General features: G+C 44.8%; 2 protein-coding genes across 2 annotated transcripts in view; one reads left to right on the top strand and one right to left on the bottom strand.

The window, feature by feature from the left end:
* Positions 1 to 7,350, bottom strand: part of LOC310771854 (uncharacterized protein) — a gene marked incomplete at its 3' end in the record, with an annotated part of 18,558 nt that extends 11,208 nt beyond the window's left edge. Inside the window, exons 1-2 of the mRNA XM_083664362.1 lie at positions 7,223 to 7,350; positions 6,927 to 7,082 (exon numbers count right to left, since the gene is read on the bottom strand). Coding sequence (XP_083520488.1) covers positions 6,927 to 7,071 — 145 coding nt within the window. The remainder of the gene's footprint in view (positions 1 to 6,926; positions 7,083 to 7,222) is intronic.
* A 6,040-nt stretch (positions 7,351 to 13,390) lies between these two features.
* Positions 13,391 to 17,002, top strand: LOC310771855 (cell division cycle protein 20 homolog; the record flags this gene model as incomplete). The annotated part of the gene is made up of 10 exons (XM_083664363.1): positions 13,391 to 13,487; positions 13,645 to 13,781; positions 13,871 to 13,967; positions 14,086 to 14,214; positions 14,517 to 14,716; positions 14,977 to 15,071; positions 15,205 to 15,424; positions 15,901 to 16,026; positions 16,152 to 16,269; positions 16,865 to 17,002. Coding segments are annotated over 10 exons (1,357 nt in total), but the record flags the coding sequence as incomplete, so codon positions are not given.
* Between the last annotated feature and the right edge of the window lie 2,998 nt (positions 17,003 to 20,000).

The following is a 20,000-nucleotide window of genomic DNA, read 5'->3' as shown; positions in this document are numbered from 1 at the left end:
GTTACCCACAGATATTTAAGCAAAATCCCCATTCTAAAACCCTGTTGACTTTTCCCCTGAAGAGACAACATATGCGGGACTTCCGCCTTCCGCATACTAAAATATGTCATCCCTGCGGTACTTCTTTGGCGCAGAATCAGATAACGTGCGACTATTCACGAGTTTCCTGATGAGACCGTGGGAGCTTCCATGACAGCCTCCCTCCCTGTTTCCAGCTGCTGTTGCCTGTTTCCGCCCAGGACCGTTGATAGCGAAAGAGACTGAAAACAATCATAATAATTGTTGTGACTTTGTACCTACTGTATGTCTTGTAATGATGTCCCCCTGCATAATAATTTCACACGTGCATAATTGTACAAAACGGAGTGACAATATCTTGAATCTTGAAAGAGAGAGACCTCTAAAGCTCCGTTCAATGACCAAATAATAAGAGTTCCGGTTTGGACGTTTAGCCTTCAAAACAAAAGCGGCCGCTATGCAATCACATACTATTTTTAGTAATTTCGGCTAAAATAAGCCCATACAGTACGAGTGAATTGACATTCACCTAGTTTTTGTAAAATATCGCCGCTATGCAAACCACACGTTTCTATTTTTCGACAACCGGCAACCGCTGAGAATCATGGGAAACGTAATTCCAGGAATAAGGTGAATACAGCAGGTCCTAATAGAACGTTAGAACGTTTGAAATAGAACACCAACCGTTCCACAGGTAGAAAAACTGACAGGCGGCGCCTTTTAAGTGCTATCCAATTACAAGAAAGCATAGAACTCAAGACAATATTTGTTTTTAATCATGCAAAATGACAACATGTCAGTTTTACTAGACTTCCATCTGGCAATGGGCCATAGTGCTGCAAGTTCCACAGCTTGTTTTGCTCAAAGGACTTCCTGGAAGAAGATGCGTGCACAGCTACTTGTTTCAACGGCTCTTGTGCAGATCATGAGCAGTCACTCTCACTTCCCCCTTCACTGTACAACGTTAAGACAAGGAGGGCTCAAGTGCGCTCAGCAGCCAGCACTTTACATGTGACCCATACGAAGATTTTCAGAAGATGAGTTGGGCAATATTAACGATGGAGAGAGGACATCAGCATGTAGGCTAGGGCTGCTCGATTATGGCAAAAATCATAATGACGATTATTTTGATTGATATTGAGATCACGATTATTTAAGACGATTATTGACCTCATTGACATTGAGAATATCATGCATTTATTGAACATTGACACTGGCTTTTCTTTTTAACATTGGATGTCTTTGGATTTTAGATATAATTGAAAATAAATAAATAAATAAATAAATAAATAAATAAATAAATAAATAAATAAATAATTAATAAAAGTGCAAAGATTTAGAAATAAAATAAAAACTAAAATAAATATACAGTATATGTAGGCCTACTATGTTGCAGTGAACTGCCACAACCAACTGCAACTATTAATCTACATTCAATATGTTGGTAAACATCTGAACTAGTAGTCCTTAAACCTCAAATCTAACCAAATGAGAACGCTATTGAGTAACGTTCGTTTACATTAGGCTACATTAAATTACTCATTTGGCAGATGGTTTTATCCAAAGCGACTTACGTTTAGGTTCATAATAGGCTATTGTTAATGTGTATCTGTGAGATCGTTAGCTGTTGAATGCATATTCATGCATCATATCAATGCGGTCGCATTGTAAAGAGTGTCCTGAATCGATGACTGTGTTGTGGCAGGAGTAACTAGATGGGGCTTTGTCTTTTTGTTCATTTAGCGTTATTTCTTGGTCATAGACCACTTTGTGAGTGGATTTCAAGTGATTAAACAGAGGGAGAGGTCGTGTTGCGGGGTGATGCCACGACCGCGCATATCTTGACAGGTGGGTCAAAACTCGCATCGCAATTCCATGCTGTATATTCGCATCGCTCTTGATGTGTAAGTTACACATCAGTTACACATCAAGAGCGATGTGAATATACAGCACGGAATTGCGATGCGAGTTTTGACCCACCTGTCAATCACAGGCACAGACTTGGAACAAACAGTGCAAGATATGCGCAGTGTAAGGACCTTTAAACTCGGCGAAACCATAGTGTTTCCACCCCACATACGTTGTTTCACCTCTCTTCTCGACCAGCGGCTCTCTTTCTGTGATCGGGGAGTGGGGGAGGAGAAACGTGCGACGTGCCGTGGCTCTTCACACGACAGTCATTCACAACTCGAGCTGGTGTGCTTTGGGCTTTGGGGGAGGGGCCGAGCAAAGGAAGGGGTGCGCGTGATTTAAAACACAAGACAGAACGAGAGAGACAAGAGCCGCAAAATCGTTTGATGTCAATTATCTTGTTTTCATAATCGTGGACAGCCCAAATCGTAATCTAGATTAAAATTCGATTAATCGAGCAGCCCTAATGTAGGCTATAACTTGCTAACTGCTACGTGTAGCATTTTAACATCAATAAATTAGCACCACCTTTTGCTTTCCAAGTTAATACACAACTTTATTCCATGCAGTTGTGCGATTCTATTCTATTCTACCTGCATGTTCATCTTGTGTGAGTGCATAATGTTTTTATCAAGGGTTTATGTCCATTCTTCTCCTTCAAGCTTGAAACTTGATCTTTGCATCAGGAAGCAATGGGTTTTAGAAGAATGTGGTTTACATTGTGATCAACACAAAATACTACATGTGGCACCTTCAACTTTCCTGTATAAATAATCAAAAGTATTTCAAAAATGTGTTTGGTTTGAGTTTGTGTTTGTTTTATAAGTATTTTCAGCCAAATTAGCCTGCCTGTGTTGAATAACAGGGACTCGGTTGGCAAGTCGGCACTGCCATTTGAGCAGGTTATGTCTGTGCCTTGCTCAAGAGCACTTTGTTGGTGCAGTAGATGCTGATGGAAGGATCGGCGACGTCTTGTTCACTCATCATGTATTTGAACCAGCAACCCTCCAGGTAACAGGTAAACTCTCCTCTCTATTCACCTCATGTAGAAGAGACAGTCTGCCTTGAGAGACTAACAGGAAGTGTAAACACAATCGGAAGCGATTGTTTACACTTCCTGTGTCAGAGCTTATCCCTGCAGCCTGCTTCCAGTGAGTCACTAGTTTTGACCAGAGAGACCATCTCTGCTTTGAGGTAAAACAGCCGACGTTTTGAACAGGAAGTCGTAACACAAACGGGTCAAGTGGGTGGGGCTCCATAAGGTGAATAGCATGAGGCTGCAGTGCCACAAGGCCAGGCAGGCAAAAGGTTATACAAGTTGAAACGATGACAGCTGCAGTAAAAAACGCTGGCTCATGTGAACAGTAACGTGGCAACTTCTGTAAACAAACTCTCCACTTGTTCATGGGTGACCAAGTTCAGTGTGCAGTGGTTGTCAGTGTGCACTAATGAGCAGTTAGGAGACACACATACACACACACACACACACAGGGGGGAATAGTCGGGCGTCCATACAGGCAGATTGGCCGTGTCTGCGGGTGGGAAGGCGGATTGGGGGGTATGTGTCCTGATCGCTGCACTAGCGCCTCCTCTGGTCGGTCAGGGCGCCTGGTCGGGGGTCGGGCGGAAGGCAACTGGTGGGGATAGCGCGATCCTCCCACGTGTTACGTCCTGCCGGTGAAGCTCCCCACTGTCGGGTGAAAAGAAGCGGCTGGCAACTGCGCATGTGTCGGAGGAAGCATGGTGCTAGTCTACGGCTCTCCCCAGATCAGCAGCAGGGGGTGGAGCAGCGACCAGGGCAACAGGGGGAAATTGACCAGGCGAGTACAATTGGGGAGAAAGATGGGGGGAAATCAGAAAAGAATAAAAAAGTAATAATAATAATAATAATATTAATAATACATACATAATAAAAAAATACAGGGTTGTAAATAAAGACAAGCCTGTGTTTCTTTGTTCCTGAAAAGCCGACAGCGGAAATACAGTCAATGGTTTTCAGTCGTCAGCAGCAATATCCGTTCAGATAAAAATGTCCTGGCCTTCCCCCTCCTGGAAAGAGTCTTATCTCTCGGTTTAGACGAGTGCAAAAGACCAAACTCAGGGTGATGACATCACAGTGACATCACCAGCTCATTAACATGTGGCAGCGCTCTGTTGTAGGAAAGCCAAGTCATCTTTTAGTCATATATTTGTTCATGTACTGAACGGACCTGGAGGTCATTCTATCATGTTTTGTCTTGGATGTTGTTTTGATCGTATCAGGAAAGAGGATGCAGTTAAGTGATGTCATGGTGACTGGGCGGGCGTGAGTGACTGCTCCTTCCTTTGCCATTTACATCTTGTTCAGTCTGCTTTTAATGCAGTTGAAGTATGCTCATGTCTTCTCAGGAACCCAGGCAGATCCGTCTTGGTGAGGCTTGTGACATCAGGAGTATCCAGGACAGTCGTGGTTATTGGCAGAAGAAATAATGTAGACTTTGTGGTGTTTTAGGAGACCGAAAAGGCGTATGGGGAAATGTTCTGTTGTTGTTGTATTAGGCTTCGGTGGAGGAGGTCTCTTTCTGTTTACATGTAGATGAGGAAAGAGAGATGCATCAAAATGACAATACCAGCAGCAACCACCAGGGTGTGACATCATGAAAGACAGTAGCCCTGTTCCAAACCGGTCCCTGTTACAGAAAGGATGATGGAGGAGTTTCACCAGGCAAGATGTAGCGCACGGCAGGATCATGCTATTCCCCCCAGTTCTCCTCCCCCCCCCGGAACAAGCGCCCGCCCACCCGACCAGAGGAGGCACTCGTGCAGCGACCAGGACTCATATCCCACCGGCTTCCCACGGCCAATTGTGTCTATAGGAACGCCGGAGGTACCGCTGTCGGGAATTGAACCCGCGTCTCCGCTGTAGTAGGCGAGTTCTTTTACCGCTACACTACCCAGACGCCCCAACATGTGAATTCTTAAAGTGGGTAGTACAACAAGTACAGCAAATATGCAGGAAGGAAGTGGTCTTGGTGCCAGGAGATATGTCACAACACAATTCATTTTGACATGGAAAATGGCTCTCTTCAAGTGCAGAACATACAATAAGTAGTAAACGACATATCACTCTACATACAGTATATACTGTAAGTCTGTATACTCTAAGTCCAGCAGTTCACTGGAATAAGAAAATATGGATTACATCATGATGACACAAGCACAAAGCGGTCAGACGCAGCTCGTCTCTACTGACTGCAAAACCTTTTTTCTCTACTGAAAACTCCGGCCAATAGGAGTTTGACATTACGATGACATCAGCAGGAACCGCGCAGCTCTGGTACAGAAGTCACATAAGAGGAACTTAACCAGGCTACTCATACAAATGCTACTCTATAATGCTAGTACTACTCACTTTCAATGGTTGTTTTGACAGTATGTCACAGTGTAATAAGTTCCTGATTTGATGTCAGACCATGACAAAATAGTTTAAATCGGTTTGACACACGTGACAGTATGTTCCCCCAGTGTGTGTGACAGAGAGAGAGAGAAACAAAGAGAGCGAGAGAGACAGCAAGAAAGTGAGTGGACTAACTGATGATTCAAAGATGTGTGACTGCAAGCAATTCATTGACGCATGCACACGCACACAAGCACACGCACACGCACACACACACACACACAGCCCTGCAATAGTGGAGATATATCTTATCAGTAGAGAACTACCTTGGACAACCAACAGACACGCATTGGACTCTGAAATGAATGAACTCAAGTTCCACCAATGCAGCGAGCCATCCTTTCCTTCCTACTCCATTTCTCATATTTAGCCAATTAGCCTACGCCACAAACGCCTAGCCTGCAACAGGCCTTTCCACTAGCCTACGCCACAAACGCCTAGCCTGCAACAGGCCTTTCCACTAGCCTACGCCACAAACGCCTAGCCTGTAACAGGCCTTTCCACTAACCTACGCCACAAACGCCTAGCCTGCAACAGGCCTTTCAACTAGCCTACGCCACAAACGCCTAGCCTGCAACAGGCCTTTCCACTAGCCTACGCCACAAACGCCTAGCCTGCAACAGGCCTTTCCACTAGCCTACGCCACAAACGCCTAGCCTGCAACAGGCCTTTCCACTAGCCTACGCCACAAACGCCTAGCCTGCAACAGGCCTTTCCACTAGCCTACGCCACAAACGCCTAGCCTGCAACAGGCCTTTCCACTAGCCTACGCCACAAACGCCTAGCCTGCAACAGGCCTTTCCACTAGAAACAACAAATAGATAGACACACTGGACCCTTTTAATTTAAGACCAATTGAAAATAAATAATCAAATAAGAAACAAGGTTGCCGTAACCACCAGCCTACTTCTTTTGAAAGTTCTGAAACTATAAATGACAAGTGGTAACTGGTCATTAGTTGTTGATGGATATGAAGTCCAATTAATTTGTGATTAGCAAAACGGATACGATGCATATTTATTGAACCCCTAACCCTGTTCTCTCTATGCTAAGAGTAGACATGCAGCTTAAAGGAAACCTGCCATTGCATGGTGAAAAGATAATACCGGCATGACTGCATTTAATGCATTTTAATACTTTTTTATGCCTTAAATCTAGGTAACTTAGTACTTTATCCAACTTTTTAAGGACCTGCAGACATTCGGTCAACCTACAAAACAGCCTTTTTATGCTTGTTTTAATATGCAAATGTAGTGCAACAAAACTGTGCTACTCAATACTGAAGCTACAATGACCTTAAAGGAAATGATATGTTGTTGTTTTCTCCTATGCTGTCACTATGCTGTTATATTCCTAGGCACTGGGATCGTTTTTCTGTGACATTTTAGTCATAGGATCATTCTAAAATGGTTTTCACAATGTTACAGCATTCACACTCACTTGTTTGCACAGGTTTGATAAGAGAACCTGTTCATCCCAAAAGTCGTTCATCCCAAAAGCCCACCGCAATATTTGAATGAAGCAAATCCACGTAGTGAACACCTGGTCGCAGCCGGCTTACCTGAGGCTGAGCTGAGGGGAGGGACGTCGTCTGTGCCGCAGAAGTCCAGCGTGGCTCCAGCAATGTCCACCATCTCATCGTCGTCATCGTCACTGGGGTGATGAAGGCCGTCGAAACTCCCCGTGCTGTATCTGGAGTTGTCCATCCTTCTGAATTCTGTTTACAAAATAAAAGGGGGGTCATTTTGTGAAGCAGCATCTGGACTTGCCTCTACACAGTAGTTTTACTGTAACGTTACCTATGATTTCAGACGTGTATTTCTGATACAAACTCGTCCAATATTTAAACATTGTCACCAAAAGGTCGTGCGGCTTCAGCAACAGCGACTGTCTGCAGGGAAAAACTAGTTGTCTTTCCTCTGTATTGATGAAAATAATGACAGCGGGTTCTTGTGAAACAGCCTCCCCCGCCTCTTGTGAAACAGCCTCCGGACCACAGCTGGCCCAGTCACCAAAACAAGCCCCCAACTCCGCGGACAGTAATGATGAAGGCAGTTACTTCGAGGGAAGTTTAGCAACTAGTTCCGCTCTTATTCTGCAGAAGTGCTATTAATATAGTGCCTCTGTTGTAAGTAACCGGTGTCTGACAGCACCCACACCAGATGAAAACCTACTACTTCAAGGTGGTAGGCAGTGGTGGAAGAAGTACTTCTTCTTCTTCGATCTTGTAAAAGTAGAAACACCACAGTATAAACATACCTCTGTTACACAAGTAAAAGTCTTGCATTCAAAATGCTAAGTAAACGTACAAAAGTTATTGGCATCAAAATGTACTTTAAGCAACTGCAGGCTCACGATGCAGAATGATTTCAGAATAATAATTGAATTATAATGATTGGTTTATTCGTGTGTAAGCATTTCATGTTTAGATGGAAGGTGGGCTGATTTTCCACATAACATTAACTGTATTAGCTTACAGTCATCTATAATGAAGGCATCACAACTGATTAGCTAGTTGAATATATTTTGCACTCTAATCTGAATCTGCAAAGTAGCTAACGTTATTAAACTACGTTTTCAAACAAAGGTAGTGGAGTAAAAAAAAAAATCACCGAGCATAAAATGGTAATGCCCAAGTAGTTAAAGAGTGGTCAAATGAATTACAAGTAACGTTACCTCAACACGTTACTTTAGTAACTCACGTTACAATATTCGAGTAAGTCACCCACACCAGCTGATGAAAACCTAACGTTAGCTGCTTCAAAGCCTATCGTTAGCTTGAATCGTTATTAGCCTAGCTACCGGTATTATTCTCGTGAGAGCGTGAGAGCAAAACGACAACGTTACCCGTCAAACAAACTCACAAAATAACCGTTGTTGTTGTTAGCTACGACGGCGGTATTGGCGTTAAAACGAGTAATAAGACAGAGAGATAAGAAAAGAAGGCCTGACGGTACCTGTGAAGAAGCAGCGGTCGCCCAGGCGTTAGCTTGCTCTGCTCAGAAGTCTATCTTGTGACTGTGATTAGCCTCAGCGTCGTCTTTACTGTAGGCTGCTGCTTGTTATGTCAACACAGAGCAGAGTTATGTCTTCGCTCCACTGAAGACTGCTCCTCGGAAATCCTGCGTCATTCTCTCCGAAAACGACGGTTTTTAAAACCCATGAGCTGCTCTAAAGCCTGCCATCATATTGTAGCATTGCGGTGTGGCTAACTAAGCTAGCCGATAGACAGAGACGGACAAGTTACACTTTTACCTCACGTGAGTGTTATTTATTCCCTGCCGCAGCTCACAGAGTAACCCGGGAGTTGGAGGTGCTCCGATAACTTGCATAGACAACAGCCAGTTTCGGTAGCCTGCATGCTACTTGTAGCGCGTCTCTCAGACGGTGCAGTAACGTGTCTCCTTTCAGACTCTACCGGAACAACAACAGAACGGTGTTACACCTAAAAGCTTCCCCCTCGTCCCACCCCGTTGACCCACCGGCATATACCCCCACCAGTCCGTCCTCCAGCGTTACACTATAAACTACTATTGTTTGGACACGTACAATGAGTAAACAGCGTAAAGTAATCCACTCCCCGCCTTGTTTTTGTCTTGTAAAGTTGCCAGCTTTTCTGTGCGGACGTCAGACTACTGTCAAGTTAGCCGAAATAACGAATGAGATTGATAATGAGAATTCCGATCAGAACTTTCAAAATAAAACCGGTATTTATGGGAATTATCTTTAACAAAAAAGAAGACGTTTATTTTAGCTTCATTTCACGTATAATCTAAACGTCCGATTAGCATTATAATATTTATCACTTTTGGTGTTCTGTGTGTACCATAGCTAATCCTTCTCCTTTTTCTAACATTGAGGTCAATGTTTTTACGCGGTGAACGTTAGTTTTATTTTGAAGGCAAACGTAACTTCCGGTCTGTATAGCTGCATTGCAGGAGCTGAACGGCAGGATGTGTTTCCCATGCCCATGCCAGGAAAATCAGTCGAGTCATGAGCTACGGTAATCTCTCCAGCTGGGTCAGAGGAGCAGCTCGATTTATCAGTCATCCTCTATTATAGGGATCAGTTCAATAGTCTCTCGCTTGCCAGACTCGAGTCTGGATCAAGTAGATCTACTTGATCAACGACTCTTGGCCCTACAGCATGGAAACAAAATGTATCATCAGTCTCTTATCACCTTTAATTATTAACATTGTTGAGATCACATCTAATGAAGACCTGTATGATTAAGAACCTACTAAAGCCCAGCATTTTATAAACCTAGTAGCCTATGATCGAGTTGTATTCATCCTTATATTCAACCATTAACTTTTTTTGTTATGTTCATTGTAGGCTATTATTAATTATTCGCTGTTAATTTTCTTTTAATTGATTATTAATTAGACACCTTGGTGTGATTTTGCACTCAAAATAAAACTGACTGATTGATTGATTGATTGATCAGGCTAGGCCTAATGTTAAACACTCAGTGTCAGAAGTCTTTGATTTTATTTAGCCTATCAAATGCACATTATAGCCTACATATTATTATCAGTATTTTAAAGGTAGGCCTACATAAACACTATGCACTCTAAAGCCTCCATACAGCTATAATTTAGACTTTGGACTCCTTTATTCTTGGATTCAACTGTGTAATGCTTCTTTGACATTTTTTGATAGGCTAGTTTGAATCGGGCAAATCTGAAACTGCTATGAAAAATGAATGGGAGTCAGTGGTAGCTGCTGATTACTTGCTGAATGATGCCATGTTATTGTTGTGATTTAACTTGCCACTAGATGGCGATACAACTTTTCCCAACCCCATTTTTCGCGTCTCAATGGCCCGTCCCGAGGAGGCGAACCAACGAGGTTTTCTACGCCAATCACATACATGCATTTTCGCCGTTGTTACAGTAACCAATCACCGCACCGCTTTCGGCATTTAAAAAATAGATATAAACGCTGGCGCAAGCCTTCCCCGTCATATGATTACAAACTCTTGATATAACTTGTTGGAAATTGAGAGAGAGAGAGAGCGAGTAATCATACTGTAGCGTATCTGTGGTACGCCAAGGAACGGAGAGTTGTAGTTGGTACAGGGTCTTTATTCACAGGCTTCGTTAGCTCCTAGCAGCTAGCTTCACACCGCTAGCTCTACACCTAACAACCGGTCTCGCTCACTCCATATCTTGACTCCCTGCGGCACAGCGGCCGCTGGTCCTATATACCCCGTTTCCCCTAGGAACACACCCACATACATTAGTTCCTAGCTACCGTTGAGACACTTATGTTGCACATCACATTACAGGTAATACTTGGATTACCCAAACACGTTACATACTCCTCACCCAACAATAAGGTTAACGCCCACGTTAACACCCACAACCCACACATATCCCCCTGTACCAAAACACACCACCCCACAACATTTTGTATTCCCCCAATTTGCCTCTTATTTTTCAGCACACTTTCAATTTCCGTTCCACCACCACCATTTGCATTTCTTTTCCCATTCCTTAAATTCAACCCACATTTCAATTATCACAAGCCCCAACATTTACATTCCCTCTTTTCTCTTTACACTCATCTTCACATCATTCTTTTTCCATTACCTTCATTTACCTTTTTCCTACTCACATTATCCCACTTCACTTCAACCACTATTTCCATCCCCCCTTTTTAAAGCTTCTGTCCCATCTGAAGCACATTACAGTCAACACAACGAAGGCAGTAGTCCCGCACATCCTCCTCGTGTTTGCCCCAGTAGTAAAGTTCACGAACCCGGCGGAGTGTCACTTCAGGTCCGAAATGACCCTTCCAGCCGCAGCCCCCGTGAGTCCCGCGTAGCACCAACCCCCGCAGGTAGCTGGGTACAACCCACTGGGTCCCGCTTTTCCCGTGCCCCTTTCTCTCTAAAACCCCATCTCCACCCAGATGCAGGTCCGAAAACATGTTCCACAGTCCCTTCGTGGCACCAGAACACAGGTGAATCTCCTCCACAGGGGGCCGGCGTCCAGCCGCTACCCACCCGTACACCGGACCGATCTCCGCGTCCTCCATCTGTCTGCGTTTCCACTCCTCCTCGTCGACATCCATGATGGCGTCTATGACCTCGTCTGTCAGGTCCACCTCTTGCACTCGCTCGTCCTCCCGTCCCGCTCCCCCAGGGGGCGGCGTGTTGAGGACAGCAGGGCGGACACCATCGGCGTCGATCTCCACCTCGACTTTCTGCAGCGCAGCCGTGGGGGCTGTGCAGCGGCTTGGCTGGGCCGGCCCCTCCAGCGTTGACCCCTCTCGCTCCCCCGGGGACACGAGCGCCGCTCCCCCGACTGTAACAGCTCTGCAGATGATGTCGCTCACCTCCCTCTGGCTGTTCAAAACGATTCCCATTATCCTGATGGTCTCGTCGCTGATGGCGATCTCCCCCACCACTGGCTGGCATGCAGAGCAGCTAGCCTGGGCCGGCTCAACAGTCCCTCTCCAGCCCAGAACAATCGGCTCTATACTGCTCCGCTGCTCCGCCGCTTGTTGCTCAGGCTGCTCCACTGCTTGTTGCTCGGGCTGCTCCCCCGGCTGTGTGTCTCCTCCAGCGTTCACACTCTTAGTGCAGTCTCTAGCTAAATGTTCAGGCGACTGGCAAGCCCAACAAAGCCTCACCTGTTCACCGCCTGCACGTCTCTCCTCTCTCGCTGTTCTCCAATCTCCGACAGCTTCTTGACATTCTCTGGCTAAATGTCCAATCGCTCCACATGCCCAGCAGGCTCCCTGCTGTCCATGTCGTTGTCCCGCATACCCGGTCCGTCTCCCGGGCTCGCCTCGGCACCACCTCGCCACGTGGCCCGGTTCTCCACAGCTCCAGCACAGTCTATTTTGTGGCTCCTCCGTCCGCTTCTCTCCGTGCTGCGCGAGCTCTCGTAGCAGCTCCATAAGCCCCTCTGCCCAGGCTGGTATCGTCTCCAACAGCCGTCTGACTTCTTTCAACACACGGGCTTCCATGCCCGCCAGCATCGAGCTGATCTCTGTCGTCAGCCCCTCTTCTCTCCCGTTCACCGACAGGCTTTCTTCCAGACGCGCCATCACACGTGGCGCTCGTAGCAGCTAGCTCACACAGCTAGCTCGCTACAGCTAGGTCGCTCGAGCCTTTGATCTCCAACTTTTCTCCGCTGTTCCTCCTCACTCTCTCCCCTCTCGACCGAATCAGAGGCGCTACCGCTTCACTTGCTGACACCAATGTAGCGTATCTGTGGTACGCCAAGGAACGGAGAGTTGTAGTTGGTACAGGGTCTTTATTCACAGGCTTCGTTAGCTCCTAGCAGCTAGCTTCACACCGCTAGCTCTACACCTAACAACCGGTCTCGCTCACTCCATATCTTGACTCCATGCGGCACAGCGGCCGCTGGTCCTATATACCCCGTTTCCCCTAGGAACACACCCACATACATTAGTTCCTAGCTACCGTTGAGACACTTATGTTGCACATCACATTACAGGTAATACTTGGATTACCCAAACACGTTACAATACTATCAACAACAAACTACTGACAAACGACTTGGAGCACATTTCTTCTCAGAGAGGTTAGTGAATTCTACAAGCTAAAAGACAAAACATTGCATTTAATAGTGGATTAATGTAATCAGTAAATCTGTACAGTATGTTACTGTAAGTTGTGAGCTAACGAACGCTACATGCTATGCTAACGTTAACGTTAGCATGTAGGGCTCGCTGGCGCCGCCAGACGGCGAGACGGCTCCAATTCGAGGCGGACGGACGACCATGTATTCTTCACACAACGGTAGCATAATGTAGTTTAGCAAATTTGACATTGAGTAGTATGGTTAGCTAATGAACCTTACGGTTAACTAACGAATGTAACTGCTGCTATTTTTCATGAAATGAAACTTAAGTCAACTGGTTAAGCCCACCAGTTTACTGTTTACATTTGAGCTAAATGTGAATGAACATGTTAAATAGCGTTAACTGCTCTCCTCGTCTCTCATGCTAGCGAACGTTTACGCTACTTTCAGACTGCTGCATAACGACATGAGGATCACCAACATGGCGAGGTGGCGAAAGGAGGCCAGCGACTCAACGCCTCCAAATGTTTTGTCCCCTGCCAAAACGCGGAGGAAAACTCCAGGTAACTTGCTCACATGATTGAAATATAATTTGTATGGATGCCTTCCAGTATAATGTTTAGTCTTCAGCAGACTTGTCAAACAGATTGTGGTGTTGGATCTCTTTTAGTAAAAGTTTCTGAAAACTGTTAACCAATGAAATACTTCTCCTATGTAAAGGCAAAAAACGCACCTGTTCCAATGTTGGAGGCGACCGCTTCATTCCCACCAGAAATCCCAAACAAATGGAGGTGGCAAACTTCCTTCTGACAAAGGAGGCTGATCCTGTCGACACAAAAGATCCTATGGGAGCACTGGTCAGTTTGCTTTGATACTTTAAAGTTTACAGTATGTCTGGCCTGTATTTTATAGGCATGTTATTGACTAGGCTATGTGTCTTTTGCAGGAGAACCGGAAAGCCTGGTCTGTCGCACTCAATGGGTTCGACATTGAAGAGGCGAAGATCCTGAACCTGGAAGGGAAGCCACTGTTTGATCCAGGAGGTATAGCATTTTACATTACTGATGCTGTCGTGCAACTGTATGACGACCCGAGCAGGGAAAGTGAACGGTGTATAATTCGTTTTCCTCTCATTTACAGGCTATCAGGACAAGTTTACAGGCTATCGGCGGAACAATGTGAAAGTCCTCTCCAGTCAAGCCACAGCCCCAGCTTGTGTCAAGAAGACCAGACACATATCAACTGCTGCTGACCGAATCCTTGATTGCCCTGAGCTCAGGAATGATTTCTGTGAGTTTCTCATCTAACTTCATATTTCTATGACTGGGCGGGTGGCAAAGAGTGGTGATTTATTCCTAGTAATGTACATGCATTTCTTGGGTTTTTGGGTTTAGTTGTTGGCCTGGTGACATGGGTATTAGAGTCAATTAATGGTCTAATAATTAGGCCATTCATTGATTTATATCTCAAGTTTCATATCTTTATAAATTTATAAATAAATAAAATAAATAAATATAAAGTTTGCATATTGGGTTGTTGGGGGGGAGCCCTTTTGTACTTAACAAGCTTTCATTTGGTCCCACTTCTCCCAGATCTGAGTCTACTTGACTGGGGCAGTCGCAACCTTCTTGCTGTGGCTCTCGGTGACAGTGTCTACGTGTGGGATCACAGTCAGGGAGACGTTACTGAGCTCATGAAGATGGATGGTGAAGGAGAGGACTACATCACTTCAGTGTCGTGGGCCAAAGAGGCTCGCTACCTGGCCATCGGCACCAGTGACTGCAAAGTTCAGGTGAGCAGGCTAACACACACACACACACACCACTGAGTCTTGGCTTCATTACAGAGTGCACTCTAATGTACTGGAAACTTGGTTTATTCCTGCATTAACCCATTGATACCTGATGCAGCATTTGTGTGTGTATCCCTTTAAGTTAACGCGGTTCGCCGTCTTAAAGGGATACGCACACAAATGAGGGATATACACGCAAATGCTGCATCAGGTATCAATGGGTTAAGAAAACAATTGTTCTTATATTTTCCTTCCCTCAGTTGTGGGATGTGGAGACCCGGAAGCGTCTACGCAACATGGCCGGCCACGTGGGGAGAGTTGGTTGCTTATCTTGGAATGAACACGTTCTGACCAGGTACAGTCTCTGTCCGACACTTGTGTCTATAACTGTCACTGGCTACAGGGTAGGAAGTTAACGAGGGGCTCGGGGGGCAAAATGTGTTTAAATATATATATATATATATATTTTTTTTTACACTCTCCCTCAGTGGCTCCAGCTCAGGACTCATCCACCACCATGATGTGAGGGTGGCGGACCACCACGTCTCCACGCTGAGGGGTCACACTGACGAGGTGTGCGGTCTGCAGTGGTCTCCTGACGGGAAGTACCTGGCCAGCGGTGGCGCCGACAACCTGGTGAACGTGTGGCCCGGCGTGAATCACCGCCAGTCGCTCCGCTGCTGGAACCAGCACCAAGGAGCCGTCAAGGTGAGGAGCTTCACCCTGACAACCAAACAAACCACATTGTTGTTTTTACTCTCTATTTTTCACACACACACACACACACACACACACACACACACACACACACACAATATTGTTTTTCAGAGGCTGTGGCGGGCTCATTTAAAAAAAAAGCTAGAGTGATGATACTTAGAAGATTAAACTAGAAGACCTAAGGAATCCATCAACTCTAAATCTAACTGATGAAATTACTGTTAAACAGAGAAAATACTTTTTTTTTATTTTTTTTTATTAGAATAGTCTACAAAAATATAACACATTTTCACTTAATGTCAGTATTAATTTTTGGCCCCGCTGCCCTCCTTCCAGATGAATTTGTGGCCCTTCATAGGAAAGCATTTGGGCACCTCTGGTTCTAAACCCTGGCAGTGGGACTTGTACATCAGATCATGCTGTGAATTCTGACAATCGTATTCATTTATTTTGCCATCTTGTCTTAGGCTTTGGCCTGGTGTCCATGGCAGCGGAACATCCTTGCTTCTGGAGGTGGGACCAGTGACCGACACATCCGCGTCTGGAATGTGAACAGTGGCTCCTGCATCAGCTCACTTGACACTCAGTCCCAGGTAACCGTGCAACTTTCAGCCCATCCAGTCCCTTCGTATGATGTTGATGGTTACCGTCAGTCGATGATTCACTGTGTACTTTTTTTATTTTGTGACTTAAGCCATGTGATGTCTTTGCCTTTCAGATCTCTTCCCTGGTGTTTGCGCCCAACTACAAGGAGCTGCTTTCTACCCATGGACTCAACAGCAACAATGTTGTTATCTGGAAGTACCCATCCCTCTCCAAAGTTGCAGAGCTCAATGGTAAGTTCTTGTCACGACAGTCGGTGTGTCCGGGTGGTGCAGCAGTAGATTCCCTGCCTATCATCACGAAGGTTGCAGGTTTGAAGTCAAACAGGAGGGGAACTGGGGGAATAGCGTGATCCTCTCACACGCTGGTGAAACTCTGTGTCGTGTGAAAAGACGCAGCTGGTGGGGTGGAGCAATGACCGGGACAGCAGGGGAAATTGGCCAAGTACAATGTGGAGAGAAGGGGGGAGAATCTTAAAACTTGTCTGATACTCGCCCAGACATTTTCTCCCCCCAGATTCTCACGCTATTCCCACCAGTTCCCTTCCAGTCCCCTTCCGCTGTGACCAGGACACATACCGCCAATCCGGCTTCCCACCCACAGACACAGCCAATCGTGCGTGTATGGACGCCCGACCAAGCCGGAGGTAACACGTGGGCGTGAACCTGTGACCCTCGTGTTGGTGGGCAGGGAGTCTACCGCTACACTACCCGGACGCCCCATACTTGGGGCTTTTTAAAAGGGAACCACCAGCTAACATTTCAAAGCAGTCTTGTTGTTCATGCTTTTGCTGTTCTAAGATAATAAATGCACTTTCTCTTCTTTTAGGACATGATGACAGAGTTCTTCATGCCACTCTGAGCCCAGACAACTCCACATGTGCTACGATTGGGGCTGATGAGACTCTTCGTCTGTGGAACAGCTTTGTGAGGGACCCTGTAGAGAAGGCCACAGACAGGACTGGACGTGACAGGGCGAGCAGCATACTGCGGGGGATGATAATCCGATAGACTATATACGGTAATATATAGTCTATCGGATTATCATTCCCTGCTGGGGAGTCACATGTAAATACTTTTGTTATGTTGCACTTTTTTAAAATGTTTTTCTGATTGTTTTAATGTATCTGTTTTTGTGTTTTTAGATTAAAAAATAATGTTTCTACATACCTTGCCTTGCGTGTTTCATTAACACCTTCTGTGTGAATGTGTTAGTTAAGGTATTCAAGGGTAATATATGTTATGTAATGATGGTGCAAAAACCATTATGAGCTCTGAAAGCCTTTGTAACGTCTCCTGAGAACATTAGAAACCTTCCTATCATGACTGTGATGCATTGTAAACATCATTCACATGATCACTTGACATGTGGTACAGTGTATAGAAACTACCATCTCTGATTCCAGGTGATGTCACCCTGCCACTGCCAACCTGTAACATCAAGCACAACTTTAAAGACAGACGCCAAAGAAGCAAACATCCTCTTGCAACAAGGCTTATGGGAAATGTAGTCTTCACTTTGAGAAACAGTCTGACCACTGACATTATGTACAGTCAATGAGTCTGACCCTGGGCTGGTGTGAGATAGAAGTGACCATAATATTGTCTCCACCAGGGTCTCATTTGTTTTACAGTAGTTATACCAAGGGATCACAATTAACTAGAGTGATGTTGGTGTTTAAAAAATGCGACACATGCTGCACTTTTAAGAAAATAGAACCCCTCCAGTGTGAATATATTAAGATTGTTGATTTGCAGAAAGTTTAGTAGAACCACAGTCTGGTAGAACTACATACAGTTGAAATGGCTAAAGAGTGACACCTTGTGGTCAGATGTAGAAATAACAAGGGCACAGTTCTCCCATGAGCGGGTGATAGCTCGAGAGATCATTCATCCATCCATCCATTAATTTCTTTCCTTCCTACCCTCTGGTCCTCCTCTTGGTTAATCTCTCCATTCCCCCACATCCTCATGTTTCTCTCATACCTTTTTTTACTCTGTCCATTTCTCCTTACATTCCTATCTCTTTATTCTCAGATCTGGGTCAACTCTTCTGCTTGTTCTTGTCTTCCTCATGCCCCTGTGTTTGGTCTCTCCCATCCCTCTCTCCTCCTGTCTCTCCTTATACACTCCCGTCTCTTCTCAGGTCTGGGTCAGGCTCAAAAAATGTGCTCCCTCGCTGCTCTAAAACGCAGATTCTTCACTTTTACGACAGCTGTTTTCTTTAACATCCCCCCCCCCCCCCCCCCAACACACAACACACCACTCCAACATGGCTGAATATTCCCCAGCCTGGTGAACCATCTGATTTGATAAGATTTGATAGATTTGATTGGTTTTCTTTCTGTTCTGATAGATGCACGTGTGTTATCGTCCTAACATAACAGGGGTGTGTGAAATGGTTTTAACTAAGATGGGATGTGAAAATGCAATTTTGAAAAAGAAAAAAGAAAAATCTAATGCAATGATTCTCCACCTTTTTCATATCAAGGACCCCCAGTTCAGTCCACATTAGGGTCACAGAAGAAGCCCATTGGTCCAAGATATGATTTTGTCCAGAATTCAGTGAAACTATGATCAAAATAGTCATTCTTCTTCCTGAGCTAATTGTGTTAAGTTATGCCGAAATGTAGATTACAAAGTCAAGTCCCAAGTATACTTTTAGACCAGCAAGTCAAGCCAGAACAAATCAAGAGTCCAGTAATCAAGTTAATATTGTAAAGAAAACAAAATATCGAGGACTTTTCAATGCAATATGGTTTTAATAGGATACAAACTTGGTAAGAACATCATGAGTTTGATTTCTACAATCACTTTCAACTTCACTCATTCCATACAAATTCAGAAATCAGAATTTGAATCCAGTGGTCTGCTGGAACAAATCTCCTCACTTTCAATCTGAGTCATTTTACACACAGACTCAAGATCTCAAGTCAAGACTTTAAAAACCTTTACGAGTCATCAAAGCACAAGTCCCAAGTCACCAGAACCCAAGTCTTGAGTCTTCTCTTCATGTATCAAGTCAAACTCACTTGCTATTAAAACGGTGATTTCATGCCAGAATAATGGACAAACTGCATCTTGGAGCTATGGGCTACAATTATTGTTAAATATTGTGATTTGGGGCCTTAAAAGGGTCGCTGACCCACTGCAGATCAGTCACATGACATCAGTCACATGACAGGCACATCAGTAGTTTTAACGACTGTTGCTCTCGGAGCTTGACAGCAGATTTTAAGAACCCCTGCCCTTGGGAAATTAACGACAACACTAAAAGGAGTGGCTCCGCCCTCCCACTCTTAAAGGACTCTCCATCACTTCACTGGGCTCTCCATGCCGTGCAGAGCTGCTGAACACTTTTTGCACCCCGCCCGCTCCTCATCGCTCAACCCCCAATTTGGCCCCCGGCCATATTGACTCAAGCGTCCCCCCACATTCAAACAACAGTTTCCCCCCAGAAGGGAATCAATGACAGCACACAAAAGCACCAGTCACCCTAAGAGGCTATAAATCAGGACACGAGACGTTAAGGTCGTTTAAAATACTATTATTATTATTATTTATGGTACTTTTTTACTCACACGAGTGTTTTTGCACTTACAAAAAAAAAAGTGCTTTTGTAATGCATTTAAAAAAGGTTCTGCAATAAATCAACATTACATAGGAAAACATGAACAGATGAAATATATCCTCTTACTGGTCCGCCAAGCCAGTTTTTTTCTTTTCTCAGCCAATAAGATTCCAGTCTGTTTTAAGAATGGCTGTTATAGTACAAGAATATACGGAATATATATACAATGCAAAATAAATCAATGTAAACAGGTCAATGGGCCACTTCCAAAAGGACTAACCCAATGAGTAAGCTGGAGCACACGAAGTCACTTAAATAAATTTAATAAAGGTACAAAACTGACGTTTCGACGTGCACTGCGTCTTCTTCAGAGTCAAAACACTTTTTAGGCTCT

The sequence above is a fragment of the Poromitra crassiceps genome (assembly GCF_964638095.1).
Source record: "Poromitra crassiceps genome assembly, contig: HAP1_SCAFFOLD_1384, whole genome shotgun sequence".
Classification (NCBI taxonomy): domain Eukaryota; kingdom Metazoa; phylum Chordata; class Actinopteri; order Beryciformes; family Melamphaidae; genus Poromitra; species Poromitra crassiceps.
This window is presented reverse-complemented; position numbering and strand designations above follow the sequence as displayed.